Source organism: Jaculus jaculus, chromosome 8, assembly GCF_020740685.1.
Source record: "Jaculus jaculus isolate mJacJac1 chromosome 8, mJacJac1.mat.Y.cur, whole genome shotgun sequence".
NCBI lineage: Eukaryota > Metazoa > Chordata > Mammalia > Rodentia > Dipodidae > Jaculus > Jaculus jaculus.
This window is the reverse complement of record NC_059109.1, coordinates 58,667,705-58,683,173: the sequence shown is the minus strand read 5'-3', so window position 1 is coordinate 58,683,173 and position 15,469 is coordinate 58,667,705. Positions and strand designations below refer to the sequence as shown.

General features: G+C 39.4%; 1 protein-coding gene across 1 annotated transcript; it reads left to right on the top strand.

The window, feature by feature from the left end:
- The first annotated feature begins 12,042 nt into the window (after positions 1-12,042).
- Positions 12,043-12,358, top strand: LOC123462978 (COP9 signalosome complex subunit 9-like). The gene has a single exon (XM_045157747.1). The coding sequence runs from the start codon at positions 12,043-12,045 to the stop codon at positions 12,214-12,216; it is 174 nt and encodes a 57-aa protein (XP_045013682.1). The 3' UTR covers positions 12,217-12,358.
- Positions 12,359-15,469: the final 3,111 nt, after the last annotated feature.

The following is a 15,469-nucleotide window of genomic DNA, read 5'->3' as shown; positions in this document are numbered from 1 at the left end:
TAAGTTTTCAAAATATTTACAAACCAGCCTCTGGATTTCAGTGATATGTATGGTGATATCTACTTTTCATCTTTAATTACTAATTTTTGAATACTTTGGCTAATGGCTTGTTAGGCTTTTTGTAAAGAACCAGTTCTTTGTTTCATTGATACCTTCAATGTTTTAGACATATTTCAAATTATTTTCACTCTTTTTATTAGATGTTTCCTCTGTGAATCTTTAATTTGGTTTTTATGTGACTATAGAAGACCATGAAGAACTTGTTGGAGATCTGTGATTTTTCAGTACAGGCATTCAAAAGTATGAACTTCTCCACTGAAACTTTCTGTATACCTAAATTTCAGGTCACTTATTTTTAATGTCATTTTATTCAAACAAAATTTTAATTTGTGTCCATTATTCAATGGTCTAAAGCTCATTTAAAAAGGCCTATCATTCTGGGGCTGGAGAGATTGCTTAGTGTTTAAGGCAAAGTCTAATGACCTGAGTATAATTCCCCAGTACCCATATGAAGCCAGATACACAAAGTGAAGCATGCATCTGGAGTTCATTTATAATGGCTGAGGGCCCTGGAACACCCATTCTTTCTGTCTGTTTTCTCTTTCTCTCTCTCTCTCTCTCTCTCTTTCTCTCCTTGAAAATTAAATAAGTAAAAATATTTTCAAAAGCTTATCATTTGTTTTTATGTGTTTGTTCATTTTTCTATTGACTTATAGAATTATAGTATCCATTATGGTAAGGTAAAATAAGCTATTTCAATTATTTGTGTCTGTTGAGACTTGCTTTCCTTATTGCCTAAAGTGTAATCTGCTTTTGAAAAATATTCCATAGTGTGTTGAGCAGAATGTGTACTCATCAGCTATTGATAAAATTCTCTGTAGATGCCTGTTAAATCTGTATAATCTATGGTATAATTAACTCTGAAGTTTCTTTGTTGATTTTGTTTGGTCTGGATGGTGAGACTTGGAAATAAAATATCTATTATAATATCTTTTTATTTCTAGTATTATTCATAAACTTGTGCAGATTATTTAGAGGTACATATATTTATAGTTTTTATATCTTCTCTATAGATTCTTTATTAATATGTCATAGCCTTTATAACTTCCAATTTTTACTTGAATTCTTTGTCACACATAATTATAGCTGTTTCTTTCTTTTCTTTCTTTCTTTTCTTCTTTTTTTTTTTTTTTTTTTTTTTAGTCTGTTTGTTTGGAATATCATCTTTTGTCCTGTCCTACTTAGTCTGTGTGTATTTGGCAGTTAGGTGAATTTCCTCTGGACAGTAGGTAGTTAAATTAGAGCTGCTTGCATGATTATGGATAGATTATTTACTGTAGAATGAGCAACCTATGAGTGGTTACACCACACATTAACCTGATCCCTCCCCCAAGCCAAAGTCCTTGTCCCAGAAATCATTGGCTGCCATTAGAAATTCTGGCATGACAGATTTGATGTAATCCCAATCAAAATCCCAACATTATTCTTCATAGATAGAAAAAATGATCTCAAAAATCATATGGAAAGGCTCAGATTTCAAGCATATCCTCAGCAAAAGAAACACTTCTGGAGGCATCATCATACTTGATCTAAAGCTATGTTACAAAGTCATGGTAATAAAAAATAGCATGGTACTTGCATAAAAACAGGTGTATAGACCAATGGAATAGAATTGAGGACCTGGACTTTGGGTCAAGTAACTACAGCTAATTGATATTTGACAAAGGCCCTAACAATAGAGGCTGGAAAAAAGACAGCATCTTCAACAAATGGTGCTAGACAAATTGAATAACCATATGCAAAAAATTGAAACTTGATCCACACATCTCACCATGAAAAAACAATCAAGTCCGAATGGATCAAAGGCCTTAATATAAGACCAGAAACTCAGTTACTACTGGTAGAAAAAAAAAAAAAAAAAGGAGGAACCTTCCATGATGTAGGAATGGGGAAAGACTTCCTGAACAAAATCCCAGTAGCACAGGATCTTAAACAATCACTCAACCAATGGTATCACATGAAACTGAAAAATTTCTTCACAGACAAACATATAACAATAGGTTACCCAAAGAATGGGAGAAAATAATTGCTGAATCTCCAACTGACAGAGGCCTAATCTCTAGAATCTACAATGAACTCAAAAACCTAAACAATAAAAAATTAAACAACCCACTCACAAAATGGAGCAAAGAACTGGACAGGCAGTTCTCAGAGAAATACAAATGGCAAAAACACACTTAAGAAAATGTTCATATCCCTAATCATCAAGGAAATACAAATTAAAACAACTATGAGATTCCACCTTACCCCGATAAGGATAACAAACATTAAAAAATCAAATGAAAATAAATTCTGGCAAGGATGTGGAGAAATAAGAACCCTCATCCACTGTTGGTGGGAATTTAAGATGGTATGACCACTTTGGAAAGCAACATTGAGACTCCTAAAAAAGCTGGCTATAAAGTTACCAACACACCCAGTTGTTCCTTTACTGGGTATGTATCCTAAATGCTCCATGCTTCAGTTCAGAGAGATTTGCTCAACCATGTTTATAGCTGCTCAATTTGTAATAGCTAAGACCCAATGTCCATCATTAGACAAATGGATAACTAAGATATGGTATATCTACACAATGGAATTCTACATAGCAGTAAGGAAAAACAACACAATGAAATTTGAAGAAAAATAGTTGAATATGGAACAGATCATTCTCAGTGAACTCATCCAATCACAGAAAGATAATCATCACATAGTCTCATTCATCTACAGCTCCTAACCTGAATCTACCCAAGATGTCAACATACCTAGCAAGCATCTTGAGGACCAGACAATAGGGTGTGTGGGAAGGGAGCGGAGGGTAAGGGAGGAGGTGTGGGACACAAACCTGGACCCAAACAGCAATGGTACCATAAAATTCTACATCCTAAAAGACAGACCAAATGGTTGAACCTTCACCAGGCCCTTAGAGGAAACACCTGAATCACAAGGCCCTGGAAAGGGCACGATGAAGACTGACCTTAATCTTCTATTGCTCCCATCTTTCTCTCTCTCTCTTTCTCTCTCTCTCCCTCTTTTCTCTAATGCTTTTATATTACTTATCTTTTTCTTCCTTTTGTTCATGGGCACAGACCTGTAACTGCCAGTTCCAGCAGGTGGCTATCATCCACAATGAGCTTTTGATCAGAGAGACCTACAAGGTTTCCTAAAAGAATGACAGATTTCTTTCAGAGTACTTGACGGCCCACCAAAGGTTAGTGGTAAGACTCTACTGCTGAAGACACCATATGCTGTTGGCACATAACATGGAGTGACATGGCTGGAAGCTGGAAAAGAGTCAGTTCCCAGAGAGTTAGCGCATCTAGTGCTACAAGGTGCTACATGGGCAACTGGGGGAAAATGACCAATATCTGTCCAAGCAACTCATAGTCTAACCTACATAGCAGCAAACAACCTGATGTGATGCTCACACAAGTGCAAGAGTGGTGCACAGCCATGGTGGGAAACCAACTGCTCTTGATTTGGCTAACTGATCTGCCCAATGGAGCGGAACCCACAACTGGAACTGGGAAACGATTCAGAATCATATCCAAAAATGAGCCCGCTCTCTATTATCAAGCTCCCACCAATCATGGGCTACAAGGGGGCCTACAACTATTAAATTCTCTCTAAAAAAAAATTGTTAACCCATTTATCTGGTTCTAACTTTACTCTCCATTGGAGAATTTGCTTCTCTTTTTCAGACAGACACAGGTCCTAAGCAGAGAACCACTCCATCATACCTCAAAAGGGCCCCAGCTGAAACTAAAAATAAGTGTGGAAACAAGCAAGAGTGCTATTTTCGAGGTGAAATTGGTACCAGCACAAGGGTAAAGGAGATAGACACAGAAAACAATCAACTCCTGCCAAATCAGATATCCAGAGACACAGGGGCTCCCAAGACCTCATCACTGAAGCAGACCTAAAATGAACCCAACATGGCTCAGGGAAATTTGAGGAAGAGGTGGTGGAAAGAATGTCATAGCCACACATGGGGTCATGATACACAGAGACATTTCCTCCTACCCATAGCTGATGGCTAACCCCACAATGCATGACCCACATACCCAAACAAGGAGGGTCCACGTGGATGGGGGTGGACAGGGAGGAGGCTAACAATGGTACCAACTTGACTGTATTCACTGAATACAAAACTAATATTAAAAATAAAATAGGGCTGGAGAGATGGCTTAGCGGTTGAGTGCTTGCCTGTGAAGCCTAAGGACCCCGGTTAGAGGCTCGGTTCCCCAGGTCCCACGTTAGCCAGATGCACAAGGGGGCGCATGCGTCTGGAGTTCGTTTGCAGAGGCTGGAAGCCCTGGCGCGCCCATTCTCTCTCTCTCTCCCTCTATCTGTCTTTCTCTCTGTGTCTGTCGCTCTCAAATAAAAAAATTTAAAAAAATAAAATAAAATAAAGAAAATCTGGCAAGTCTGAAGTCTCATGTATCCTTCCCTCATTGAATGCAAAGTATTGACAGTTTAAGTTTTATGCACAAAAACAACTACTGTGAACTCATAAGTGTACTGGTCGTGATAATTTTAGAAGGCAGCTTTTCTCAGACCTTTTCCTTATCCTCTTGCTCCTACATTCTTCCCCTCCCCCATCATGAGGTTCCCTGAGCCTTGGAGGAAGGTTAGCTGTCCTGTTTGAAGCTAAACACACAGTAGTCACCTTATTCTTGGCAATTTTGCCAGCTATGTATTATTTTATCTCTACCCTCTCTAGGACTTTCATCATGAAGGGGTATTGGATTTTGTAAAATGCATAAATTGAGAGGACCATCTTACTTCTGTCCTTAGCTCTGCTTACATGATATATTTATGGATTTACATATACTAAGGCATCCCTTCATCTGAGAAATGAAGGCCACTTGATCATGGTTTATGATCTCCTTTATGTGTCTTTTTAAATTGTTTTTTAAATTTATTGATTGATTGATTGATTTTAGAGAGAGTGAGAGGCAGATAGAAAGACAGAGATAATGGGCAGACAAGGGTCTCTAGCCACTGTAAACAAGCTCCAGACACATGTGCCACCTTGTGCATCTTACTTTACATGGGTGCTGGGTATTTGAACATGGGTCCTTTGGCTTTGATGATGAGTGCCTTAACCACTAACTGTTGATCGCAAGTATTTCTTTTCATTTACTCTTTTAGGGTTTGGTTTGTTTTTGTTTTTCAAAAACTTAAGGCACAACATTAAGCTGTTTATTTGAGATCTTCCCAGTTTTTTGAGGTACACAGAGCTATAAATTTCCTTCTCAGGACTTTCTTCATTGTATTTCATAGGCATTTTGTGCTCCCATTTTCATTCAATTCCAGGTATTTTAATATTTAATGTAGATTTCTTCAATACCCATTCATCGTTTAAAAATATATTGTTTGGGATGTAGAGATGGCTTAGCTGTTAAGGCACTTGCTTGCAAAGCCTAAGGACCCAGGTTCAATTTTCCAGGTCCCAGGTTAGCCAGATGCAAATGATAGTGCATGCATCTGGAATTCATTTGCACTGGATAGAGGACCTGGCACACCCATTCTCTCTATCCCTCTTTTTCTCTCTCTCTTCCTCTCTCTCTCCTCCCTCTCGCTCTCTCTCTTCCTCTCTCTCTCTCTCCTTTTTGCCAGGTCCCTCTGTACCTAATAAATAAATTAATTTTTAAAAGATTTTTGAAAATAAAAACATATTGTTTAATCACTATGAGATTATGTGTTTTCTTTACTTTTAATTGTAGTTGATTTATAGCCTTATTCCATTGTGGACAGATAGAATACAAGAAAGTATTTCACTTTTCTTATATTTGTTGATGTCTTAATATGTAATTTTAGAGGAAGCAACACAGGCTACTGAGAGTAATGTGTGTTCTGTAGTGTTTGAATAGAATATTCAGTAAATGCTTATTAGATTCATTTGATCTATGATTTCATTTAACTCCAATGTTTTCTGTTTATTTTTTGTCAAGGTGACTGGTCTTTTGGTGAGAGTAGGCTATTAATGTCACCCATGATTATTGTGCTCAAGTTAATCACTGATTTATAACTAGTAGCATTTGTTTTATGAAATTAGGTATACTTGTATTTGATGTGCATGTTTAGAACTGTAATAGCTTCTGATTTTGTTTTTTGTTTGTTTTTGTTTTCTTAGGTTTTTTTGAGGTAGGGTCTCACTCTAGCCCAGATTCACCTGAAATTCACTACATTATCTCAGGCTGGGCTCAAACTCACAGTGATCCTAATACCTCTGCCTCCCAAGTGCTGAGATTAAAAAAAGCATGTGGGGCTGGAGAGATGGCTTAGTGGTTTAGCGCTTGCCTGTGAAGCCTAAGGACCCCGGTTCGAGGCTCAACTCCCCAGGACCCACATTAGCCAGATGCACAAGGGGGCACACGCGTCTGGAGTTCGTTTGCAGAGGCTGGAGGCCCTGGCGTGCCCATTCTCTCTCTCTGTCTGCCTCTTTGTCTGTTGCTCCCAAATAAATAAATTTTAAAAAAAGAAAAAAGCGGGCTGGAAAGGTGGCTTACCGGTTAAGCGCTTGCCTGTGAAGCCTAAGGACCCCGGTTAGAGGCTCGGTTCCCCAGGTCCCACGTTAGCCAGATGCACAAGGGGGCGCACGCGTCTGGAGTTCGTTTGCAGTGGCTGGAGGCCCTGGCACGCCCATTCTCTCTCTCTCCCTCTATCTGTCTTTCTCTCTGTGTCTGTCACTCTCAAATAAATAAAAAATTAAAAAGAAAAAAGCATGTGCCACCATGCCCAGTTTGTAATGCCTTCTTGATGGATTGTTTCTTAATCCATATGAAGTGAACTTCTCTATCTCTCCTGATTAATTTTAATTTAAGTTTTCTTTTTTCAGCTATTAGAACAGCAATACCTACTTGTTTCCTTATGCATGACATATCTTTTTCCATCCTTTTACCCCAAGGTAGTGTTTAACTTTCATGTTAAAGGGGAATCTTAGAGGCAGAAAAGAGGTAGATTCTATTTTTTATTCAGCCTGTTAGCCTTTGTATTTTGCTTGGTAAATAGACACTATTAATATTCAGGGTTATTATTGAAGAGGGTGTATTGATTCCTGTAATTTTCTAGTGTTTAATATTTTATTAGTCCTCAGTTGCTTAACAACTATCCTAACATCATTTACTTTTCTTTCTAGCTTCTTAAATGTGTTTATTCTTCTCTTCCACCTGAATTGTTCTTCCAGTATGCTGTGTAGGGCTGGCATTGTGGTCATAAATTATTTTAGCCTACTTATATCATGAAAAGTTTTTCTATCTCCTTCAATATTGACTGGTAGTTTCATTGGGCATAGTAATTTGAGTGGGCAATTGTGATCTTTCAGGATATGAAATACATCTGGCTTTTAATGGTTCCACTAAAGAGTCAGCTGTTATTCTACTAGGTGATGTTGAGTTTTGCTTTTATATCTCTTGATAGTCTTTGTTCTGCACATTCAATTTTTGTTTGTTTGTTTGTTTTGGTTTGGTTTGGTTTGGTTTTGGTTTTTCTGAGGTAGGGTCTCACTCTGGTCCAGCCTGACCTGGAATTAACTCTGTCATCTCAGGGTGGCCTTGAACTCATGGCAATCCTCCTACCTCTGCCTCCTGAGTGCTGGGATTAAAGGTGTGAGCCACCATGCCCAGCTAATTTTTGGTGTTTTTTCAACTATGATATAACATGGGGAGCTTTGTTTTTTCTGGTACTATCTATGATGGGCATATCTTTCCACAGATTAGGGAAATGTCTGCTATGATTGTATTGGAAATATTTTCTATTCCTTTGACATGCTTTTCTTTTCCTTCCTCAATTTCCACAATTCATAGATTTAGTCTTTTCTTGGTGTCTCAAAGATCATTCATGCTTTATCCATATATTTTGGTAAGTTTGCCACTTACCTAGACTAAACTTAGTCATTTCTGTTCCTTGTCTTCAAGCCTTGGCATTCTGTACTTCCCATGATCTATTCTTTGGTAAGGCTTTCCACTGAACTTTTCATTTCACTTACTGTACTTCTTTATTTTTATCATCATTTCAGTTTGCTTTCATCAATTCTATCTTTTTATTAAATTCCATTTTCATTTCTTCCATTTTTATTTCATACAGCTATTTTCTTTTCCCAGAATTCTTTAATTTCTTTAAATAAACTTATCATTTGTGATGGTTTGATTCAAGTGCCCCCTATAAACTTAGGTGCTCTGAACGCTAGGTTCCATCCAAGCTGATGCAGATTTAGGAATTAATGCCTCCTGGAGGGAGTGTATTGTTGGGGGCAGGCTTATGGGCTATAACCTCTAAACTCTGGGTCTACCACAAGTGAAGAGATAGAGGTGAAAGTATACTAACAGCAAATGTGGAATAGATCTGTTTAATGTTAAACTCTGGGTTTACCATGTGTTCAATAACTCTCTTCACTTTCTTTACTACTCCTTTTCCAGGTGTCTGAGTTTCCTGGCCCCTGTTTTAGTTCTTCCTCTGTTATATTTTCTTAAGCCCTGAGTATATCACTAATATGTAGAGGTGCAGAGCTACAGCTTTTATGCTTTGCTCTGTGCAAGATTATGAGTGTTTATTCTAAATCTTTTGTCATGGGCACCCAGGGCCTATCTTCTATGTATATACCTCTTCCAGCCTTTTCCTAGATACCAGTTTCTCCCTAAATAAATTCAATAATTCATAATTTATCCTCATCAATCTGGTTTTTTTTTTTCAATTTCTGTTAAAAATAGACATGAGCCTAAAAGTTTGGGTATGGTGGTTTGATTCAGGTGTTCCCCCATAAACTTATGTATTTTGAATGTTAGATCTTCAGCTAGTGGCAACTTGGGAATTAAAGCCTCCTGGAAGTAGTGTATCATTGGGGGCAGCCTTATGGGTGTTATAGACAGCTTCCTCTTGATAGTGTCTGGCACACTCTCCTGTTGCTACTGCCCATCTGATGTTAGCCAGAAGTTTATGTTCACCCTCTGCTCATGCCATCATTTTCTCCTGCCATCATGGAGCTTCCCTTAGAGTCTGTAAGCCAAAACAAACCCTTTTTCCTACAAGCTGTTCTTGGCCATGTGTTTCCTGTCAGCAATGTGAAGCTGACTACAGCAGTAAATTGGTACCAAAAAACAGGGTCATTGCTGCCAGACACCTGACTATGTAGCTTTTGGCTTTTGGAACTGATTTTTGAGAGGAATATGGAATGATTTGAAATCTTGGCCTAAGAGATACCTTGAATTGCTGTAAGTTCAGCTAGTCTGGTCAGAGTTTAAATGCAGTGAGAACTATGGACTGTGAGGTTTCGCTTATGAGGGTGAGAAAGCTTTGCCTGGACTGGGATGGAAGAAGTTTGTGTGAGAATTTTGTTGTTATGCCATGACCTGAGAACTTGTGCAAGGTTGCATTGCATAGGAATGGACTGGTATGGTGGGGGTGGCGCAAGGGGCAAGCCCTGGGCAACACGAGTGTGGGCACAGTGTGTGTGCCAGGGGAGAGCTGCCAGCATGCCTGGCTCTGGGTAAAACCATTTTCCCACCTCTTCAGCCACCATCATGGCAAGTGGCAAAGGCAGTGAACCTGAACACAGTGTGGGAGACCATGGATGTTCTACTTGAGACTTCAAGGATTTTGAATACTGGTTTAGATTTGGAAATCCTGTCTATTTGTATACAGCTTTATGAATAAGGAATTAACCCAGAAACTTTATCATCAGTCATTAAGGAACTTCGCAAGGCTACTGAAGCACTGAAGGCTGCTAAAAACATGACAAGCTAACTTCCTGGAGAAGTGCTGATGAAGTGCCAGGCTTTACAAGAAACTCTGAATATTGTGTTGTTGTCAAGAATGTGCAGTGAAATGACTGCACACAGCAGTGTATAAAATGGTTCATTCTTAGAAGGCTATAAAACCATAGCTTCAGGAATTGGTGGAGAGTGGTTTACAGATGGAACTAGCAGATGAGATGTATTTACATCACATCTGACTTTTTTAATGGTCTCAGTGCTCTGGCACTGCTAGCTTCTTTTTTATGTGTTCCTTATTTATAGTTTCGATAGCTTTACTTTTCTAAGCATTCTGGATGTCAGAAGTGCATGTCTGCTGTGCCTGGTTGAAGTTAGTGGAACCCATCAGCAGTGATGTCTAGTAGTTATGACTAGTTGACATTTCCATTAGAAACTCTAATTTTGAGTTGTTTATGCATAACTGCATTTATGTTGTATTGGTCTGAAAGCTGACAGCATTTCAGCTACCTTTTGCAAATTTTTAATTTAGAGTCCCTCTGTCTTTCAGTTTTGGTTTTTAAAATAGAATTAGAAAAAAATTCTTCTAATCTGTTTAGTTTTTTAAATTTTTGATCCAGATCACTTGTTTACTGACTCAAAAATGGACTTTCCAGAAGCTTAGATTGTAGGGCTGGGGAGATGGTTCACTGGATAAACGGCTTGCTTCACAAGAGTGAGAATTTTTGAAATCCATAGATCACATATAAAGCTGATTACATCCAATCAAAATATTAGTTGAGAACATTCTTATAAGAGTATATAAAGTTCCAGGTGTGGTGGCATACACCTTTAATTCCAGCACTTAGGAGGCAGGGGTAGGAGGATTGCCATGAGTTTGAGGCCACCCTGAGACTACATAGTGAATTCCAGGTTAGCCTGAGCTAGAGCAATACCCCATCTCAAAAAAAAAAAGAAAAGAAAAGAAAGAAAGAAAGAAAAGAAAAAGAAAGAGTATATAAAGTGAAAAGGCCAACATGCAAAATTCTTTTTTACTTTTATTATATAAACCTAATAGATCTTGAATGTCCACTTAATCACTGCATTGTTAATGTGTTTCAACAGATTCATAATGTTTTCTGAAGAAGTAAGGATTTCTATTCATTAAACAAAAACTAGTAAGATGTATATCAAGAATTTTAAGTATGGTTTTCCAAAACTAATTTTGCATGTCATTCTTTTTGCCCCTTAAATTTTAAGTCATCAAAGTGATGGCTTGAAATGAATTCTAGAAAATTTATGAGGATTGGTTCTGCTCTATTACAGAATCTCAGTGGAGTCTTATTTTTTTTTTTTTGCAATGGTAATATGGATTTAATCTGATTTTATTGATATTTAAAGTTTTAACTTATGTTGGTATCACTTTAAAATGATAGTACAATAAACATGTGCTCTTCTCTAGTATTTTCTATTACACAAGCTAAGGTGGTTTTAATAACATTTAGTAGTAGTAAGTAGCCATCTTCTCTCCTTTTCAGCAGATCTCAGCTCTTGGTCAGGCACTGTGGTGTATGCCTGTAACCTGAGTTACTTGGGAGGATAAGGCAAAAGAATCACAAGTCTGAGGACAGCTTGGGGTACAGAAACAATACAGGGAGGCCCTCCTTCAAAAGACCAAACAAAAAAATTGTGGCTTTTGGCCATTTTGATTTTTTAAATGCCTGTCATCTTTACCAATTCAACTGAAATGTCTATTATTGGCAGAGCAAGTTAGGAAACAGGGATGTAAGGGATCGGTAGTAATTACTGCACGTAAGGCGTGGTGAAGACTAGAGTCCTTGTCTCAGACCTACCTTTACTCTGATGTAAGGGATCGGTAGTAATTACTGCACGTAAGGCGTGGTGAAGACTAGAGTCCTTGTCTCAGACCTACCTTTACTCTGATGTAAGGGATCGGTAGTAATTACTGCACGTAAGGCGTGGTGAAGACTAGAGTCCTTGTCTCAGACCTACCTTTACTCTGATGTAAGGGATCGGTAGTAATTACTGCACGTAAGGCGTGGTAAAGACTAGAGTCCTTGTCTCAGATCTACCTTTACTCTGATGTAAGGGATCAGTAGTAATTACTGCACGTAAGGCGTGGTGAAGACTAAAGTCCTTGTCTCAGACCTACCTTTACTCTGATTTGCTTATATTTCTAGGCCATGAAGATTTGTAGTTCTATTTATGGTTTTGCAGATTAAGTTATTAATGTATGAAATAAAGTGGTAAAATATTTTAAGAATGGGTTATGGTATGCCCAGGGCCCAAGATGAAGCCCACTGTTGACGAGAGGTTCCCCAAGGGCGCAGGGCCCTACGTGGACCTAGACAAGGCTGGAGGAAGCACCGGGTTCCTGATGGATTTTGCAGCCAATAAAAAGGCAGTTCATGCAGACTTCTTTAATGATTTTGAAGATCTCTTTGATGATGACGATGTCCAGTGAGATTGTCCAATTGCTCCATGACACACATTTGTGATGTGTCATGCCAAACAGCTCAAGACAAGGTCAAATGTTTATGGAAACCATGTGGGAAAGACTCATAACTATGACCTCTTCAACTGAGGGAGGAGGATTGTCTGAAGCAGCTGGTTGCACCCTTCATCCCTGAGGGGTCCATCCCTGGTCCTTGTTTCAACTAAAAGCAGCAGCCCCATAAAAAAAAAAAATGGGTTATGTTTACAGAGAACTTATTTAATGTGACACATTTCTTAATTGTAAACATATTTTAATGCATTTTAAGAAAGCAATTATACAGTGGCATGCATGTTGTCAGTGACAAAAATAAAATCAGACTTCCAGTTAAGATGGCAGCGTAGGTACCACGCCAAAGCAGCCTGGGGGAAAAAAAGACCAAAAAAACTCAGCAAAATACACACTTTTACTAAAAAGTGAGGTGTATAGGAAATTGAAGCAGCAGCGGAGAAGTAGGAGAGATCCAGAGCATCCAGAGCCCGCACAGGCCGGCAAAAGCAACCCCGGCAGCTCCGCCAACCGCAGCGGCGGTGGCAGTGCAACAGAAAGCCACCAGGCTCGACTCCAGCCACAGGAAAAGCCAGGTGCAGGAGCTTCCCCTCACACCGGCGCTCTCCGCAGCTCAGGAAATGTAAAGGGACAGCGGCAGTGAGCAACATAGGAGCAGACCTCGAGGTAGAAGAACATGTGGAGCAGTAAGAGAACCAGAGCAGCTGCGGCTCCCTCCCCTCCCCCACTGCCTGAGCCCAGCTCCGGTGAACAGAGCAGCGGTCCCGGGACCGGCCACGCCAACATAAGCCAACAGCAGGACCCAAGCAGGAGCAGAGTTCGGCAGCAACATCAGCAGCTCTGGAACTGGTACCAGCAGCCCCAGCAGCGGCAGACCCCTCAGAAGCAGACCCAGGAGCAGCAACAACAGCAGACCCAGCAGGAGCAGCCTCAGCAACAGCAGTGGCTCCAGAAGTGGCAGCTACAGCAGCAACAGCAGTAGAGGCAACAGCAGCAGTGGGCCCAGCAACAGCAGCTTGAGCTGCTCACAGACCCAGCAGAGGCAGCTTTCACAGCAACAGTTCCAGCAGCAGGGGTGCTGATCTGCAGGGCCACAGTTGGCAGGCTTGGCTTGCCCCACAGGAAAAGCCAGTGCCCAGCTCCAGAAATCAGAACAGCAGCCCGACAACCCAGGCAGCAACTTCACTGAGACCAAACTCATCCAAGGTAAATGGGTTTGCACCAGGGAAGGGTCTCAGTTGGTCACAAGCTGACTGGGATCCCTCAACAGACCAGAAATCTTAACCTCTATGTTGATAGAGGATCTGGTTGTTATAATAACTACTCTGGCATACATACTTGGGGCTGTTTTTGACTGAATGGGTACAGTGTTTAGTTAACTTTTAGAATCTACCTGTGTTTTATTCCACTCAGCCTATTTGAATACTCCCAAGGCAGGGAAACTCAACCCCTAGGAGCACCTTTGTAGATACTCTCTTAAGAGCCACATCTAACACCTTAAGCTCCTACCCTTAAAATATATAGCATCAAATCAATTGATACAGCTAAGAATACCCAGCTAGCTAGAAAATCCAAGCATTAACTTAATCCAAGATGCAAAAATATATACATCATAACACAAGAAACACTAAAAAGCAAGATGATATAAATCCACCTAAAAGTATTAATGCATCAGAAATGACCTCCAGTGAGAACGAGTTAGAGGAAATGCCTGAAAAAGATTTCAAAAGGATGATTGTAAATATGTTCAAAGAAGTCAGAGAACAAATCAAAGGAGTCAAAGAGGAACTTAAAGAGGAAATCAAAGGAATCAAAGAAGATGCAGGACACCAATTTCATGAAATAAAGAAGGCAATACAAGACATAAATAAGGAAATAGAAATAATAAAGAAAAACCTGTCAGAAATACTAGCAATGAAGAACAAAGTTAATGAAATAAAAAGCTCTGTAGAAAATCTCACCAGTAGAATGGATGAAGGAGAGGACAGAATATCTAAGCTAGAAGACCAGGTGGCAGATCTAATACAGGCCAACAAAGAAAAAGACAAACTTATAGAAAAGTATGAGTGGGAATTTCAAGATACTCAGGACACTATGAAAAGATCGAATATTAGAATTCAGGGCACAGTAGAAGGAGAAGAATTTCACTCAAAAGGCATAGTAGGTGTCTTCAACAAAATCATACAAGAAAATTTCCCCCAAATTGGGAAAGAGGTGCCAATACAGATACAGGAAGCCTTTAGAACCCCAGCCAGACAAAACCCAGAAAGAACCTCTCCTTGCCATATTATAATCAAACTTCCAAACAACACACCAAAGAAAAAATATTGAAAGCAGTTAGAGAGAAAAATCAAATTACCTACAAAAGTAAGCCCATCAGGATTACAGCAGATTATTCAACACAAACTTTTAAAGCCAGAAGGGCTTGGGGTGATATATTCCAAGTTCTGTAAGATAAAAACTGTCAACCAAGGTTACTTTATCCTGCAAAGTTATCCATTCAAATAGATGGAGAAATAAGGACATTCCATGACAAAGGCAGGTTAAAGGAGTATTTGAAGACAAAACCAGCTCTACAGAAAATACTTGATAGAATCCTCCATGCTGAAGAAAAGGAAAAGCACACATATAAGGAACCTAGATAAAACAAGCAATACTCAAATAATAGTTAACACAAGAGAGTACAGGTAGAACCGGAACCACAAAAAAAAAAAAATGGCAAACATAAATACACACCTTTCAATAATATCTCTTAATATCAATGGCCTCAATGCCCCAACGAAAAGGCATAGATTTGCAGACTAGGATAAAAAGCAGGATCCTACAATTTGTTGTCTCCAAGAAACTCACCATTCTACAAAGGATAGACATTATCTAAGGGTGAAAGGTTGGAAGACGGTGTTTCAAGCAAATGGGCCTAGAAAACAAGCAGGGGTTGCTATCCTAATATCGGACAGGGTAGACTTCAGTCCAACGTTAGTCAAGAAAGATAAGGAAGGTCACTTTATATTGATTAAGGGCACACTCCAACAGGAGGACATTACAATTCTAAACATATATGCACCTAACATGGGGGCTCCCAGATTTGTCAAACAAACACTATTAGAACTAAGGTCACAGATAACACCAAACATAGCGGTGGTGGGTGACTTTAACACCCCACTATCGTCAATTGACAGGTCATCCGGGGGAACAAATAAACAGAGAGGCATCT